This window comes from Alternaria conjuncta, assembly GCF_024043145.1.
Source record: "Alternaria conjuncta strain BMP 0040 chromosome Unknown scaffold_32, whole genome shotgun sequence".
In the NCBI taxonomy this organism is placed as follows: domain Eukaryota; kingdom Fungi; phylum Ascomycota; class Dothideomycetes; order Pleosporales; family Pleosporaceae; genus Alternaria; species Alternaria conjuncta.
The window spans coordinates 47,529-59,639 of NW_026250121.1; the positions used below are offsets into that span (position 1 = coordinate 47,529).

General features: G+C 54.3%; 5 protein-coding genes across 5 annotated transcripts; 1 reads left to right on the top strand and 4 right to left on the bottom strand.

The window, feature by feature from the left end:
* Window positions 1-343: 343 nt before the first annotated feature.
* On the bottom strand, window positions 344-2,736 carry J4E85_011229 (uncharacterized protein; the record flags this gene model as incomplete). The annotated part of the gene is made up of 3 exons (XM_051475432.1): window positions 344-543; window positions 600-2,594; window positions 2,703-2,736. The coding sequence occupies 3 exons, from the start codon at window positions 2,734-2,736 to the stop codon at window positions 344-346; spliced, it is 2,229 nt and encodes a 742-aa protein (XP_051320720.1).
* Window positions 2,737-2,948: 212 nt separating this feature from the next.
* On the top strand, window positions 2,949-4,535 carry RRD1 (Serine/threonine-protein phosphatase 2A activator 1; the record flags this gene model as incomplete). The annotated part of the gene is made up of 2 exons (XM_051475433.1): window positions 2,949-3,944; window positions 3,996-4,535. The coding sequence occupies 2 exons, from the start codon at window positions 2,949-2,951 to the stop codon at window positions 4,533-4,535; spliced, it is 1,536 nt and encodes a 511-aa protein (XP_051320721.1).
* Window positions 4,536-5,747: 1,212 nt separating this feature from the next.
* On the bottom strand, window positions 5,748-6,595 carry J4E85_011231 (uncharacterized protein; the record flags this gene model as incomplete). Its single annotated transcript, XM_051475434.1, is given in 2 exon segments — window positions 5,748-5,773; window positions 5,788-6,595. The coding sequence occupies 2 exon segments, from the start codon at window positions 6,593-6,595 to the stop codon at window positions 5,748-5,750; spliced, it is 834 nt and encodes a 277-aa protein (XP_051320722.1).
* Window positions 6,596-7,467: 872 nt separating this feature from the next.
* Window positions 7,468-8,283, bottom strand: J4E85_011232 (uncharacterized protein; the record flags this gene model as incomplete). The annotated part of the gene is made up of 2 exons (XM_051475435.1): window positions 7,468-8,101; window positions 8,150-8,283. The coding sequence occupies 2 exons, from the start codon at window positions 8,281-8,283 to the stop codon at window positions 7,468-7,470; spliced, it is 768 nt and encodes a 255-aa protein (XP_051320723.1).
* An 834-nt stretch (window positions 8,284-9,117) lies between these two features.
* J4E85_011233 (uncharacterized protein) lies at window positions 9,118-11,722 on the bottom strand (the record flags this gene model as incomplete). The annotated part of the gene is made up of 4 exons (XM_051475436.1): window positions 9,118-10,334; window positions 10,388-10,552; window positions 10,603-11,187; window positions 11,317-11,722. The coding sequence occupies 4 exons, from the start codon at window positions 11,720-11,722 to the stop codon at window positions 9,118-9,120; spliced, it is 2,373 nt and encodes a 790-aa protein (XP_051320724.1).
* Between the last annotated feature and the right edge of the window lie 389 nt (window positions 11,723-12,111).

Consider the following 12,111-nt stretch of genomic DNA (forward strand, 5'->3'; position numbering starts at 1 on the left):
TGGCCACGTACCCCACGAGGGTAAGGGTAGACCCGTGCTTTCACTAGATATGCAGTGGCAACTGTACTTATCGCATAGTATCGGGTGCGATATTGTGTGGTAATGTTGAATATGGAGCACAGGGGGATGTGGTAGATGGACGGCCACTATCAGGGCTGGTGGAGACATAGGCGCCAACGATGCTGTTTGCATTGGCATCAAAGAAATGTAGCACACGAGGGGTATCATAGAGAGACAAGCAACAAATAGCGCAACTTGATAAAACGCCTCTTTTCGCCAAGCAGGAAAGGGTCAGAATCGCTTGTGGAGCAGAGGTGGATCAAAGCATCCAAGTAACCCGCACTTACGGCAATACTGGTATCTTCGTAATCCATTCCTCGATCTCCCAGCCGTTATTTTGAAATAATTTCTGGAAATCTGACCGGAACTGTGCTGCTTTTGTGACAATCTCCGCGACGCTGCGATCGCGCAAATGGCCGCTAAGTGGATGAGATGAGTCGGGCTGGCAATACGTTGTGAATATCTTCTCGAAGACCTGAGGACCTAGGGTACACATTAGTATGATGACGATGAGCCGTGAGCAGTGACTTTCAACGTACCAGCAAGATGTCTTAAACCTTCGAGCAGAGCAGTCTCTTCCCGTTCGGTCCACTCCGGCTTATTGCTCAACGCCGATGCTTGACGATGCGGCGGCGCGGAGCGAGATGTGAATACTGGCAATCGCTCAAAGACAACGCCGTTAGCGTCTCTCTCCTCCAGGTCTTCGAGTCTTGTGATAGCCAGCTTGCTTCTTCTGCGCGCATCGGGCTCGCACGTCAGGCGCACGATGTGCAGAGCTTGCCAACGTTTCCACCGCTGCGTTCGCGCTTCCTCAAGTTCGAGTTTGCGGTTCTCCTCCTCCTCTCTTTCTTGCATTCTGCGCTCGAAGTCTTCTTGGATCTTGCGATGTTCCTCCCTGGCCTTGAGTCTACTAAGATGTCCGCGATACGTCTTAGCAACTTGTCGGAGGTGAGCAATGAGACCAATATCAACGTCCTTGATGAGCCGATCGCTCTTGGAGCGTTGAGGCACAGAAACATTCCACTCAGTAATGCTGTCTTTGAAAGCCAGTATCCGGTCCATCAGGGGTGATAGAACCTTCATAGCCTCCAGAGACTCGGTCACTTCACCGCCATTGTCCTGTAGCCACGTATACAATGATTCGAGATACAATGTAAGAGCCCGGAAGACATGACGATAAGCATCTCGTTTGAAGGCGCGCTGGTCCTTCTTTTCGATATCGATACTGATCTGTCCGAGCGCTCCTCGTAAATCGTCGGCTTCATCGACGACAGTGTCCAAGGAGAGGTCACCTTCCTGAAGGTGGGCTCTGTATGTCTTACATGCGCGTCTGATGGTGGTAGCCAGCTTGGTCCGGCACTTTCCTGGCCGTACCTCTAGGTTGAGGAACTCAAAGACGGCGTCGATGTTCCCAGGCCTTCCTGCAGGGCGCGTTATATTGTCAGCTTCCTCAGCGACGCTACTAGCCTCGTCGTCGGATGAATCGTCCCCGAACGCGTCAATAACAGGCGCGTGCTCAGTTTCTGGAACATCAGCAACTTCCGGAGCTTGCTTGGGCGGCTCTGCGCGCTTTTGCAATCCTCTCTCGTTAGCTGGTAGCTGCTGGCTAGACTCAGCAGTGCCGTTGGTACGGTTCTTCCGAGGCTTCAATTTTCGTGCAGGACCATTAATAAGTCTTAGGAGAAACTCCTCTCTCTGCGCGTAAGTCCGTTCGGCGCCTTCTCGCGTGCTTTGAACATCGTCATGTCCGGTCGCAGTGGCTACGTCCTGCTGTTGCGAGCTGCGCCGGACCGGTATGCGTACTTGTGGGTGACTCTTTCTCGATGCGCTCGATTCGCCAGTCGTCCGCCTTTGTTTCCTCGGAAACTTGGAGGTCTGTTCCTCGTTGTGGTCCGACTCTGACTTCCGTTTCAACGTTCGTCGTGTCCTGCTACTGTCGTCCTGTGCACCAGCAGGTTCTCCATCTAGGCTTGTCGTACCAGTGGGATCGACCACGCCGGTGTCGCGTATGGGCGGGGCGGCTTTAGATGGGGTGTATTCCGGCGGTGCGAGCTCCGGCGGCGAGGAACGTATTTCGGGTTCTGCTACTGCCAAATCCTCCACCCGCTCATCTTCATCCACTTGCGGCCGAGCGTCATTGTGCACCGGGAGCTCTGACGAAGGCGCAGGGACGTCACTTCGTTCCTCGACTGTCTCCACAGTGGCCTGCACCTTCTTCTTGGCTGGCTTCTTTTTCTCCTTCCTCTTCCTATTGATCTTCAAAGGCTTATGATTGACCTTTTCCGGCAACGCGTATCGACCCTTCTCAGGGCTCAACTCAATCTCGTATGGGTCACCCCGTATCGCGAGGTTCTGTCTGGCCCCTTCGGGCAGTATGCTGACTCGTTTGAGCTTTCCGGGACGCGCTGCATTGAGGAGGTTGGCGCCGAGGACTGCCGACGAAGAGGGTGGGTTTGCGCTTGGAGAGTTGGACTCTGCGAGGAGCTGTTGGGTTGCAGCATTGTCGTCTGAGGAGGGCGAGGAGGGCCTTGGAGCTGTATTATGGGTGTCAGCTTATATAAGCTCGGATGGAAGCTGGTGGGCATGTTGGAGAGCTTCGCGCGTCTACCCGCCAGCTCGACGGCAGCTGCGACACCACGTACCTGCCTGCTTGGGCGCATCCTTAAGCCGCGCCATATAGTGAGCGTCAATAATACTAGCGCATCCGTGCTAATGAAGGTATCCGAGCGATGACGGCGATGTGGGGGGAGAGTGAAGTCATTCCCGCGGCCAAAAGCATCCAACGCTGTCAAGGCGCGAAAGAGTGGGCCCATCCCCGAAACACGCTATCACATGAGATCGTCCCTGCCCACTAACCCCCAAACAACCACCACATCACATACCCCGCCATGTCCTCAAATCCATCCAAAGCACCTGTACTCGAAGTACTGAGTAGAGATGCATCGCACAGTTTCCAAGTCCCTGCGAAACGCATCCACGATGGCGACGACGTCACTTTCTTCTTGGCTAGCAGAGCCTATGCCGATATCATGACTTTCATCTTCCAGCTCAACACGGCCATGATACCACGGAAGATCAAGAGCGAAGATAAGAACAGCACAGAAGCGGCGAAAGAGTGGAAGTTGCATGACCCGGATGTGCCCCATCCACCCGCTGTGCAGAGCCTCGCCAAGCTTATCAATACCCTCCAATCGATAATGGATGAAGCGCCACCAGATCCCGGACCGCGTCGTTTCGGAAACGTGAGCTTCAGGACGTGGTACGATATCGTCAGAGAACGAGTCCCTGGACTGTTGGATCAGTATCTGCCGGAAGAAGTACTGTCCTTCAAATCCTCATCCGACGTCTCAGCCAAGACCGAGTTGGAAGCGTATCTCATCGGCAGTTTTGGAAGCTCTCAGCGCCTAGACTACGGTTCAGGTCACGAACTGAGTTTCCTCGCTTTCCTCGGCTGTCTCTGGAAACTCGGAGCTTTTCCCGCGTCGCAGGACGGTGAGCAAGAACGCGGCATTGTACTTGGGGTCATCGAACCGTACCTCGAATTGATTCGCCGACTTATCTTGACATACACCCTTGAACCAGCCGGATCACATGGTGTATGGGGACTAGACGATCATTCTTTTGTACCATATATATTCGGCAGCGCGCAACTCTCCCCAGCCATCAACACACCAGCAGACGTGGCAGCAGAAGGCTCATTGCCATCCGCTCCCCACCCAGGCGACGTAGCAAAAGCACCCGCAGTCGCCCGCGAGCGAAACCGGAATATGTACTTCAGTGCCATTGGCTTCATCTACGACGTGAAAAAGGGTCCATTCTGGGAACACAGCAACATTCTCTACGATGTCTCCGGCGTCAAGGCAGGATGGGCCAAGATAAACAAGGTGAGTACTGCGACACCCTTGATTGCGTGCATCGACTGACCCCAACATCAGGGAATGATCAAAATGTACAACGCAGAAGTACTATCCAAGTTCCCTGTGGTTCAGCACTTCCCCTTCGGCTCGCTGTTCTCCTTCTCTGCCGATCCGAACGCCAAGGCCATTCAAGCAAGCGTCCACACAGCCAGTCAGCCAAAGTCAAGTACCCCTTCTAACACGGCACCAACTGCAAGACCGCAGCCCGCGTTAAGAGACCCGATGGCTGAGCCAGCGACTGGCATGCCAACCAGAGGTGTGCCTGGCGGTATGGTGGGGACCGCTGCGCCGTGGGCTACTGCAGGGGCTGGTGCCGGTACTAGAGCGCCGGGTGGTGGCATGCCAGCTGCGACTGCTGCGCCCTGGGCTAATGCCAGAGGTGCAGATGCGGGCGTACCCAGTGGTCCGAATCAACCTACGAAAGCACCCTGGGCGAGTCGAACGCCTGCACCGCCGCCACCGGGCAGTCGTACTGCAGCACCATGGGCAAAGGGAAACTCCGCGGATACGGGAAATGCACAAGAGGGTACGAAAGCACCTTGGGCGAATAAGAGATGAGATAACATGAGCAAAGAAAGTATGTGGAGGAGGACACATGACTCATGAATGATTATACCCAACCAAGGCTTGAATTCACGCCGTCTAGCAGTATAGAGCCACCATCATACATCTACCTGGCCACTACCGTAAGCGGAATAGGATGCACTTTATGAACGTTCCTTGCTCCCTCCACCGTCCTTCTCCTTACTACCCCTCTCTCTACTACTCCTCTCCTTATTACCCTTCCCAGCTCCATCCCCTCCATGCTTCTCCCTTTCCCCGTCACCGTCCCCATCCTTCTCCCCATCCCCATCACCATCCCCATCCTTCTCTCCTTCCCCTTCACCCCCAATACCATCCCCATCCCCATCCCCACCCCCCTCCTCCCTCTTCCTCCTATTATCCAAATCAAACTGCAACCTCGTCCGATTCAACATGAGCTCCGCCACCCTCTCCCTCTGCACATACACAGTGACGGCCAGATCAAACAACGCCATTTCCTGCTCTTGTGTGTATTCGCCTTCGTCCACACCGAGACTCTCGTGGGGTTCGGGTATTTCATCCGCGCCGAAGAAGGAGTCAGAAGGGGAGGGAGGCGAAGGTGGTGGGTGTGGGGGGTTTGAACGGGGTTGCTTGGAGGGTTGGGAGGGTTTGGGACTGTGGCTGCGGCTGCGGCGTTTTTTGTGGTGATGGTGTGGACTGGGGCGACGGTCTCGACTATGACGGCGGTCTCGACTGTGACGGCGATCTCGACTACGCCTGCAATCTTTACCACGGCCATGTGAAGCGCTGCGATGACGTTGTCTACTTCGTTTTCGCTCTGGACTTCTTTCCCGCCCCCGACTACGCTGCCGGTCTGCACCACGACTACGCTCTCGCCTCTTCCTCACCCCCTCCTCCCTCCTGACCTGCCCAGAAGGCGGTGGACTTTGTTCACGCGGCCGTTGCGACACCGGTGGGGGCCGTCGCGATGAAGCGCGATCAAGCCTTGCAGAGCGTCCCCGTGGCTTTTCTGCACGATCTCCTTCTCCTCTGTATCTATCATCTCTCTTCACCAACGACCTCGACCGACTCCTACTCCTACTCCGACTACGGCTGCGACTGCGACTCCTACTCCCATCCCCTGACCTCGGAGAAACATCACAACTCCCCCCCATCCCCATCGTCCGGTGTCTCCTCGCCATCCTCTCCAATTCCCCACTATCCAACGCCCCCCGCCTCCTCCTCTCCTCAGACCTTGTGGTACGGCGGGGCGGCTGGTAGTGGTCACAGTCTTTCCCATAGCGTTTCTCTGCACCATCCTGTCCTAGCCCCCGACGTGCACCAGGCCCCCGCGGTCCTTCACTCAAGGATAAGTATGACAGAAGAGAGAGTGCGTCGTCGTCGTCTTGCTGCTCGGAGTAATAGCCTGACCCAGAGCGAAACTCGCGGTCTAGTGCGTGCAGGCCGGAACTGAAGGATATGGGGTTGGCTTTTGTACCTGGTGTTGGTGTTGGTGTGGATCGATGTGCGCCAGCCGTTCTTTTTTGCTGGTAAGCGGAGGGATCTTGACGGGGCTTCGATGTGTTCTCTCTGGGTGGTGGTGCCATGGCGTCTCGGCGTTCTTTAGACGGCGTGTCTCTGGGAAGGGGAGGTGCGTCGCGCAATGACTTCGATACCATTGGTTTTCCGGTCGTCATCGATAGTGGCACGGGCTCTGCGTGACGCGTGGAGCGAGGCGGGATGCCAGTTGGATTCGATGGCGTTGCGGTCGCGATACGTGCTTTTACTTCTTCTATTTCTTTCTTGTTGGCCATGGTGAAGTGCTTGGTTAGCATCGCTGGGTCTAGTTCTCTTGGTCTGCGCTCTTTGGAACGCCTTGCTTCATCGTTCTCATCCACCCGAGATCGTTTTATGAGAGGCTCTCCGAGTATTTCGCCGCCTCCGAATGGTCTTTTTCCGGTTTTCGATGGTGGTGGAGGCTGTGCACTTGTTCGCTGTAGCTTGTCTACTGGCATGTCTGGCGTAGGAGCAACACGAAGGAAACCGTTGTTCTCCTGGTGCGAAAACCCTGCAACTGGTGATCGTTCGTCTGCCATGGCGAGTATACGATGGAGCTATTGATAGTTGTTGTGCAAGAATATTGGGGTGCGCAATACGTTGAGCCTGCTCTTGCGATGAAGAGGATGCTGGCTCACTTGCTATGTATGTTGAAGTCTTTGTTCACTATGCGTCCTTAGCAGACAATCGCCCACCTCCTTTGCGCCTTTCACTCATCGACTATTATGCTAGGACAACAAAGACTCGAACGAGCTCAAAGCGTCCTAACAATCCACGCTCCAGCACAAAGCCCCTCACCCGTGATTTCGCGGAAGTATGATGGCAACATACCCGCATCTTCAATGTATTGTTAAGACAGTCTATAACCCTGCCTACTACACAGGCTTCCCATGTGTCTTGCGTTATCTACAAGTAATGCTGTAGGATGTAAACCAATACCTAGCTTTAGTATCCGGCGTTCGCAACCACACTGTAGACTCGAAATCCGTCAGACAGCGTTCGTATATATGATAGTCGAAACAACGTCGGCAACATAACTTGTGGAATATCAACGGCTAGCGCCCTCATGTATTGGCGACGGCATATATCACTACGAATTAATCTTGTAAACATCGAGCATAACCGAACAGCCCGTTGCTATCTCCTTATGTCGAGACGCGGTAACGATTACGCCTTCACAAGCACCCGTGCACGGCAAAGGACATCGGTCAAAATAGATTGGTAGCTTTCTTGCATTGATGTCGAGATGGTTGAGATGATAGAAGATCATGTCATTAGTTGCTTTGATGTTGAGTTTGATAATCATATAGACTGCGATACCCATGTGGACCGTGATGAACATGTATGATTTGATAACACCGGCGTTTCCATTCGTCTCCGTTTGTCAGCTCGGCAAGAATCCACCTCAATCTCAGACCCACCGGTGAGACTCTTCCATATCCCGGAGCTTCGCTCGCCGATCGTGAATACGAGTAAGGAACCTCGTCAGTTTGAGATTGTGAGCATCATACGGTCGCGGTCCAGAGATGCGTTCCAATTCATTGAACACCGTCATCCTTCGGGCCATTGTCTTCGTGTATTGCTCCTGCACTCCATAAAGCTTAGCGTCGAAGGCTTCAAGCTTAGCGATGAGTGCTTCAGACTCAGCGAAGAGGGCTTCCAACTTCGCAAATAAGTCATTAGGCGGGGCGGAGTGCGCTCGTTCGAGCACGGAAGGGTAATCTTGATAGAGCCGGTCCAATGTCTTGAGGATTTCTCCATAAGTAGGCGGGTATTTCACAGATGCAGAGACCGGCTCGCTGTAATGTGATAGCAACAACCAGTATTGCTGCATAGTGACGTCGCTCAAATTCGCCTCAATGTCAGACTCGCTGTGATTTGATAGCGACAGCCCGGGCGGCTGCACGGTGACATTGTCGTCCAAATCCGAGTCAGTTGTAGGATTCGATAGAACGGCGCTTCCGTCTTCGGTCTCATCGTCAGTGACCCACTCATCATCAGAGTCGGGGACGACGGGACGGTTCCTCTTTCCCAGAGTGCTGTGTCTGTAAGATGTTAGCGGGTATCGAGACCGGGCATCAGTTTGTACTTACGATGCAGGTTGAGTGTCCTGAGTAGAGGCTCGTGAGGACTCGCCAGCATCCGAGACTGGAGTGTGCGTGACTTTGGTACGCTTGGTACGCTTGGTACGCTTGCCCTTGATGCCTTCGTTCTTACGAGGTGACATTGCGTAGTTGTGCGGTTGTGAGGGATGTGATTGATTTGAAACGAGTCGAGGTGGTGGATGTGAAGGATGTGAAACAAGTGGTGGATTCGAAAATTGTGATGGGGGTGGAGGTGGTGAGAAGTAGAACCAGAACCAGCCTGCAGATAAAGACATGCGGAGACGGGTGCTACGACCGCTATGACCAAGCGTTGACGTAGTATCGGACGATTGCGAAGCGTTGAGGCAGACCATTGGCCGTGTTGGGTTAGCAACTAGACAGGAGGCAGGTGCGAGCGATGAATGTGGCAGCGAGCAGCCTCGCTCACCCCGAGAAGCTGCTCGAACTAGAAGCGACGTCTGGTGCCAGGTACGTGATGCCTCTCCGGCTTCCAGTGGGCGGTTATTGATGCAGGTGTTGTGATGGGGGCGTCTTGTTATGAGAGGTTGTAGGAGAATGATCCCGAATTATCTTGATGAATGGTGAGGAATGACAGCAAGGCTAACTCCCACATAAGCGAAAAGTTCCAAGGTTCGCGGCTTCCCGATGGAACTTCCTTATCAAGAAGAGCACACGTCACCGCTGCCCACATGCTACAAGCGCAACCAGAGTGACCTCGGGACGCTTGCTCACCGGGCGATTGAATGCCCGGGTGAGCACTGTCGGGGAAGACGCAGTCATATACTGGAAGGGAAGAGAAGATGCCCCAGCGATGGGAAAGGCATTCATTAGGTTGTCGTCATTGGGTCGATTTTGTGTTTCGTAGGATTACAACATAGCCTTTGTAGGATATCGGATCCCTCCATCCGCGAACTCCATGTCGAATTATGCCACCGGACAAACGTCTTCGTATCCACCTACGCAACATTCTCCATCAACCCCGCCCCCACCGTCCTCCCCCTCTCCCTAAGCACAACCCTCATCCCCTCCTCCACCGGCAACTCCCTCTCCAACTGCACCACCACCCTCGCCACCTCACCCGGCTTAACAATCCTAGGCTTCTTCTTCACAACCTCACCCGTGAACTTATTCAGCTTAGCACTCAGCGTCCTGATACCTGCAGGCGAGTTTAGCGTACTCCGAAACACCTCCACAGGCATCGGTAGTACGTGTTCGAACGCAAGGAGCTTGGATGTGAATGCTTTGACGAGTTTGACGGGGTCGCTGCGCGCGCAGACGATGTCGCCTTGGCGGAGGTGGACGGGGTCGATGTCTGTGAGGTGGAGTGTGGGGATTTGACCGCATACGGCCCAGTCTACTGGGGCATCTTGTACTTCGATTGATTTGATGGTGGCGGTTTCGTTGGCGGGGAGGGCGAGGATGACGTCGCCTACTTGCAGGGTGCCGGCGTCGATGCGGCCTGATATGCTGAGTGGGGAGCGGATGTCCCCGCGGAAGACATCAGCGACAGAGAGGCGGAGGGGCTTCGTGAAGTTTCGGGATGGGAGGTCGATGCGTTCAAGGGCTTCTAGCAGGGTCTCGCCGGTGTACCAGTGGGCGGCGGAGTTTTCGATCTTCTTGACGACGTTCTCGCCCGTGAGACCTGCGAGCGGAATGAAGGTAATTCGCTTTTCGAGGAAGCTGGCCTCGGTGAGGAAGGCAGTCATGCGTTTCGAAATGTCGTCAAAGCGCGATCTCAACCATCCGACAGTGTCCATCTTGTTCACCGCCACGATAATATGTTGCATGCCCATACTTCGTGCTATCAAGATGTGTTCCTTGGTTTGCCCCTTAAGACCAGACTCGAAGCTGTTCGTACTTGCGTCGATAACCAGGACGGGGAAGTCGGCTTGTGATGCACCTGATATCATGTTGGGGATGAAGTCTTTGTGTCCGGGCGCGTCCAGAATGGTGAATTTGGTCTTGTCGGTCTCGAAGTAGTTTGTAGCAATGTCAACGGTGACACCACGACTCCGCTCTTCGCTTGTTTCGTCCATGACCCAAGCAAGCGCGAATGAAGATTTGCCGATGGTTTCTGCTTCTTTCCGTAACTTGTCTATTGACCGCTGGTCGATGACTTTGAGATCGTAGAGCAACCGCCCCATGAGCGTACTCTTGCCGTGATCAACGTGGCCTGGGGAAGTTAACATGAGATTTTGATAGCATCGACGATGCCGTTTTACTCACCAAGTACTACAAAGTTCGCCAACCGCTTCGAGGCGCTCTTCTCAAACTCATCCACGACGTTCAGGTTCTTGCTCTTCACTCTCGGTTCGTCGGCCACGGTAAGCTTCTCGACCGATTCGGTCAGGTCACCGTTGGTCTGCTTTTTCTTCTTCTTTGGTGTTGTTCCTGTATGATTTAGAGATGTTCAAAAAGAAGTTGTATCAAAATCTAGTGACGTCCGCCACCTGCGCCCTTTGCCTGTGCTGCCCGCACAATGTCATCCGGACTCGGCCCAGCAAAAGCACCAGTGCCATCATACGATTTGTACGCAGCAAAGGGTAGTGGAACCTCTTGTAGCGGTGCTTGGGGGTGTTTCGATGACTCGTCAGAACCGCAAAGGGTGGAAGCGAACATGGAGGCGGTGGCGCGTTGAGCTGGGGATTCGACGACTACGGCAGGCTGGGGTGCTTGGGGCTCTTCTATCTCGGGTTCTTTCGGGGCTTCTGGTGCTGGCGATGGCGACCGTCTGCGGATAGGGTATCGAGAAGGCCGAGCTGGACCAGTGCCGCCGAGAGAAGGATTGCCACCCTCTTGGTTCTTCACCGAAAGCTTATCCAGCATGGCGATCGCCGAATCCGCGTCATTGTTGGCTTTCGAGGCAGCAGCTTCAGCGTCTTCTCGTTCCTTTCTGCGCTTCGCCGCAAGAGCAGCCAGCTTCGAGGAGCCCCCAAGTAGTCCGCCTTTGTAGTGCGGAGCATCAACGGTGATGACGCCGAGTCGTTCGGGTGGTACGTTGCCCCAGGGCACATCCCAGAAGAAGTCTGTGACAGCGTTGGTAGGCATCGCATCGAGATTGAGGCAACGGTGGATGATGACAGCGAGGCAGCAGACGCGTCTACATAGCTAGAGTGGAGTGCAGGTGAAGAGACGAATGCAGTGAGCGTGCTTACCTGTCGTAACCGGCGCCTTCTCCTCCGCCACACTAGCAGCCTGATCGAACCTCGACACCGGCTTAACCTTCTCCTTCTCCTGCTTCGGCTTCTCCTCCCTCGGTTCCCCCACCCCCAGCTTATTCTTCAAATAACTAACACTCTTCCCAACATCATAGTAATAATGCCACAACGCCTCTTGTATCTGCTCGTCGCTCGTAAAGTCGCTTTTATCCCCCAGCGCCTCGCGTACTCTTATGGTATCTGCACGCATCTGCTCTTTATCGTCTTCTGTCATGCCATCTCCTGCATCGGCTCCACCAGCTCCGGCTTCTTCTTCCTCGTAGTAATCGTCATCGTCGTCGTAGATGTCGTCGTCATCGTAGTCGACGTTGCGCGTGCGCGAGAAGCCGCTTTTGGGGGGCATGGCCGCAATGTTGCTGTGTTGGTAGAGTGAGGGGAATGTGAGAGATGTTGGTTGCGCGTTCGTGGATGAGCTGTTTCGCAGGCGTGTAGAAATGTTCGGGAGAGTAGTAGCTTTCTAGTGTGAATTATCGCGTCCCTTGGTTGACGTCGGTGGTGGGGCTTGCCTTGACGTGTAGCGCGGCTGCTATTTGCCCCGCGCTAGTTGGGAGCTTTGGGCAATGCAATGACGATGATTCGTCTACTTTTCACTAGACAAGAGGAGCTGCAATCATCATGGAAATTGTTTCGATTCAAGTTCAAACTCGCCAACAGCTCGACACACCCGTCGAAAGATACAGCAGTGGGGGTATAGTATTAGTGGAAAGAGACAATGCTGAAAACCCTGGCCCG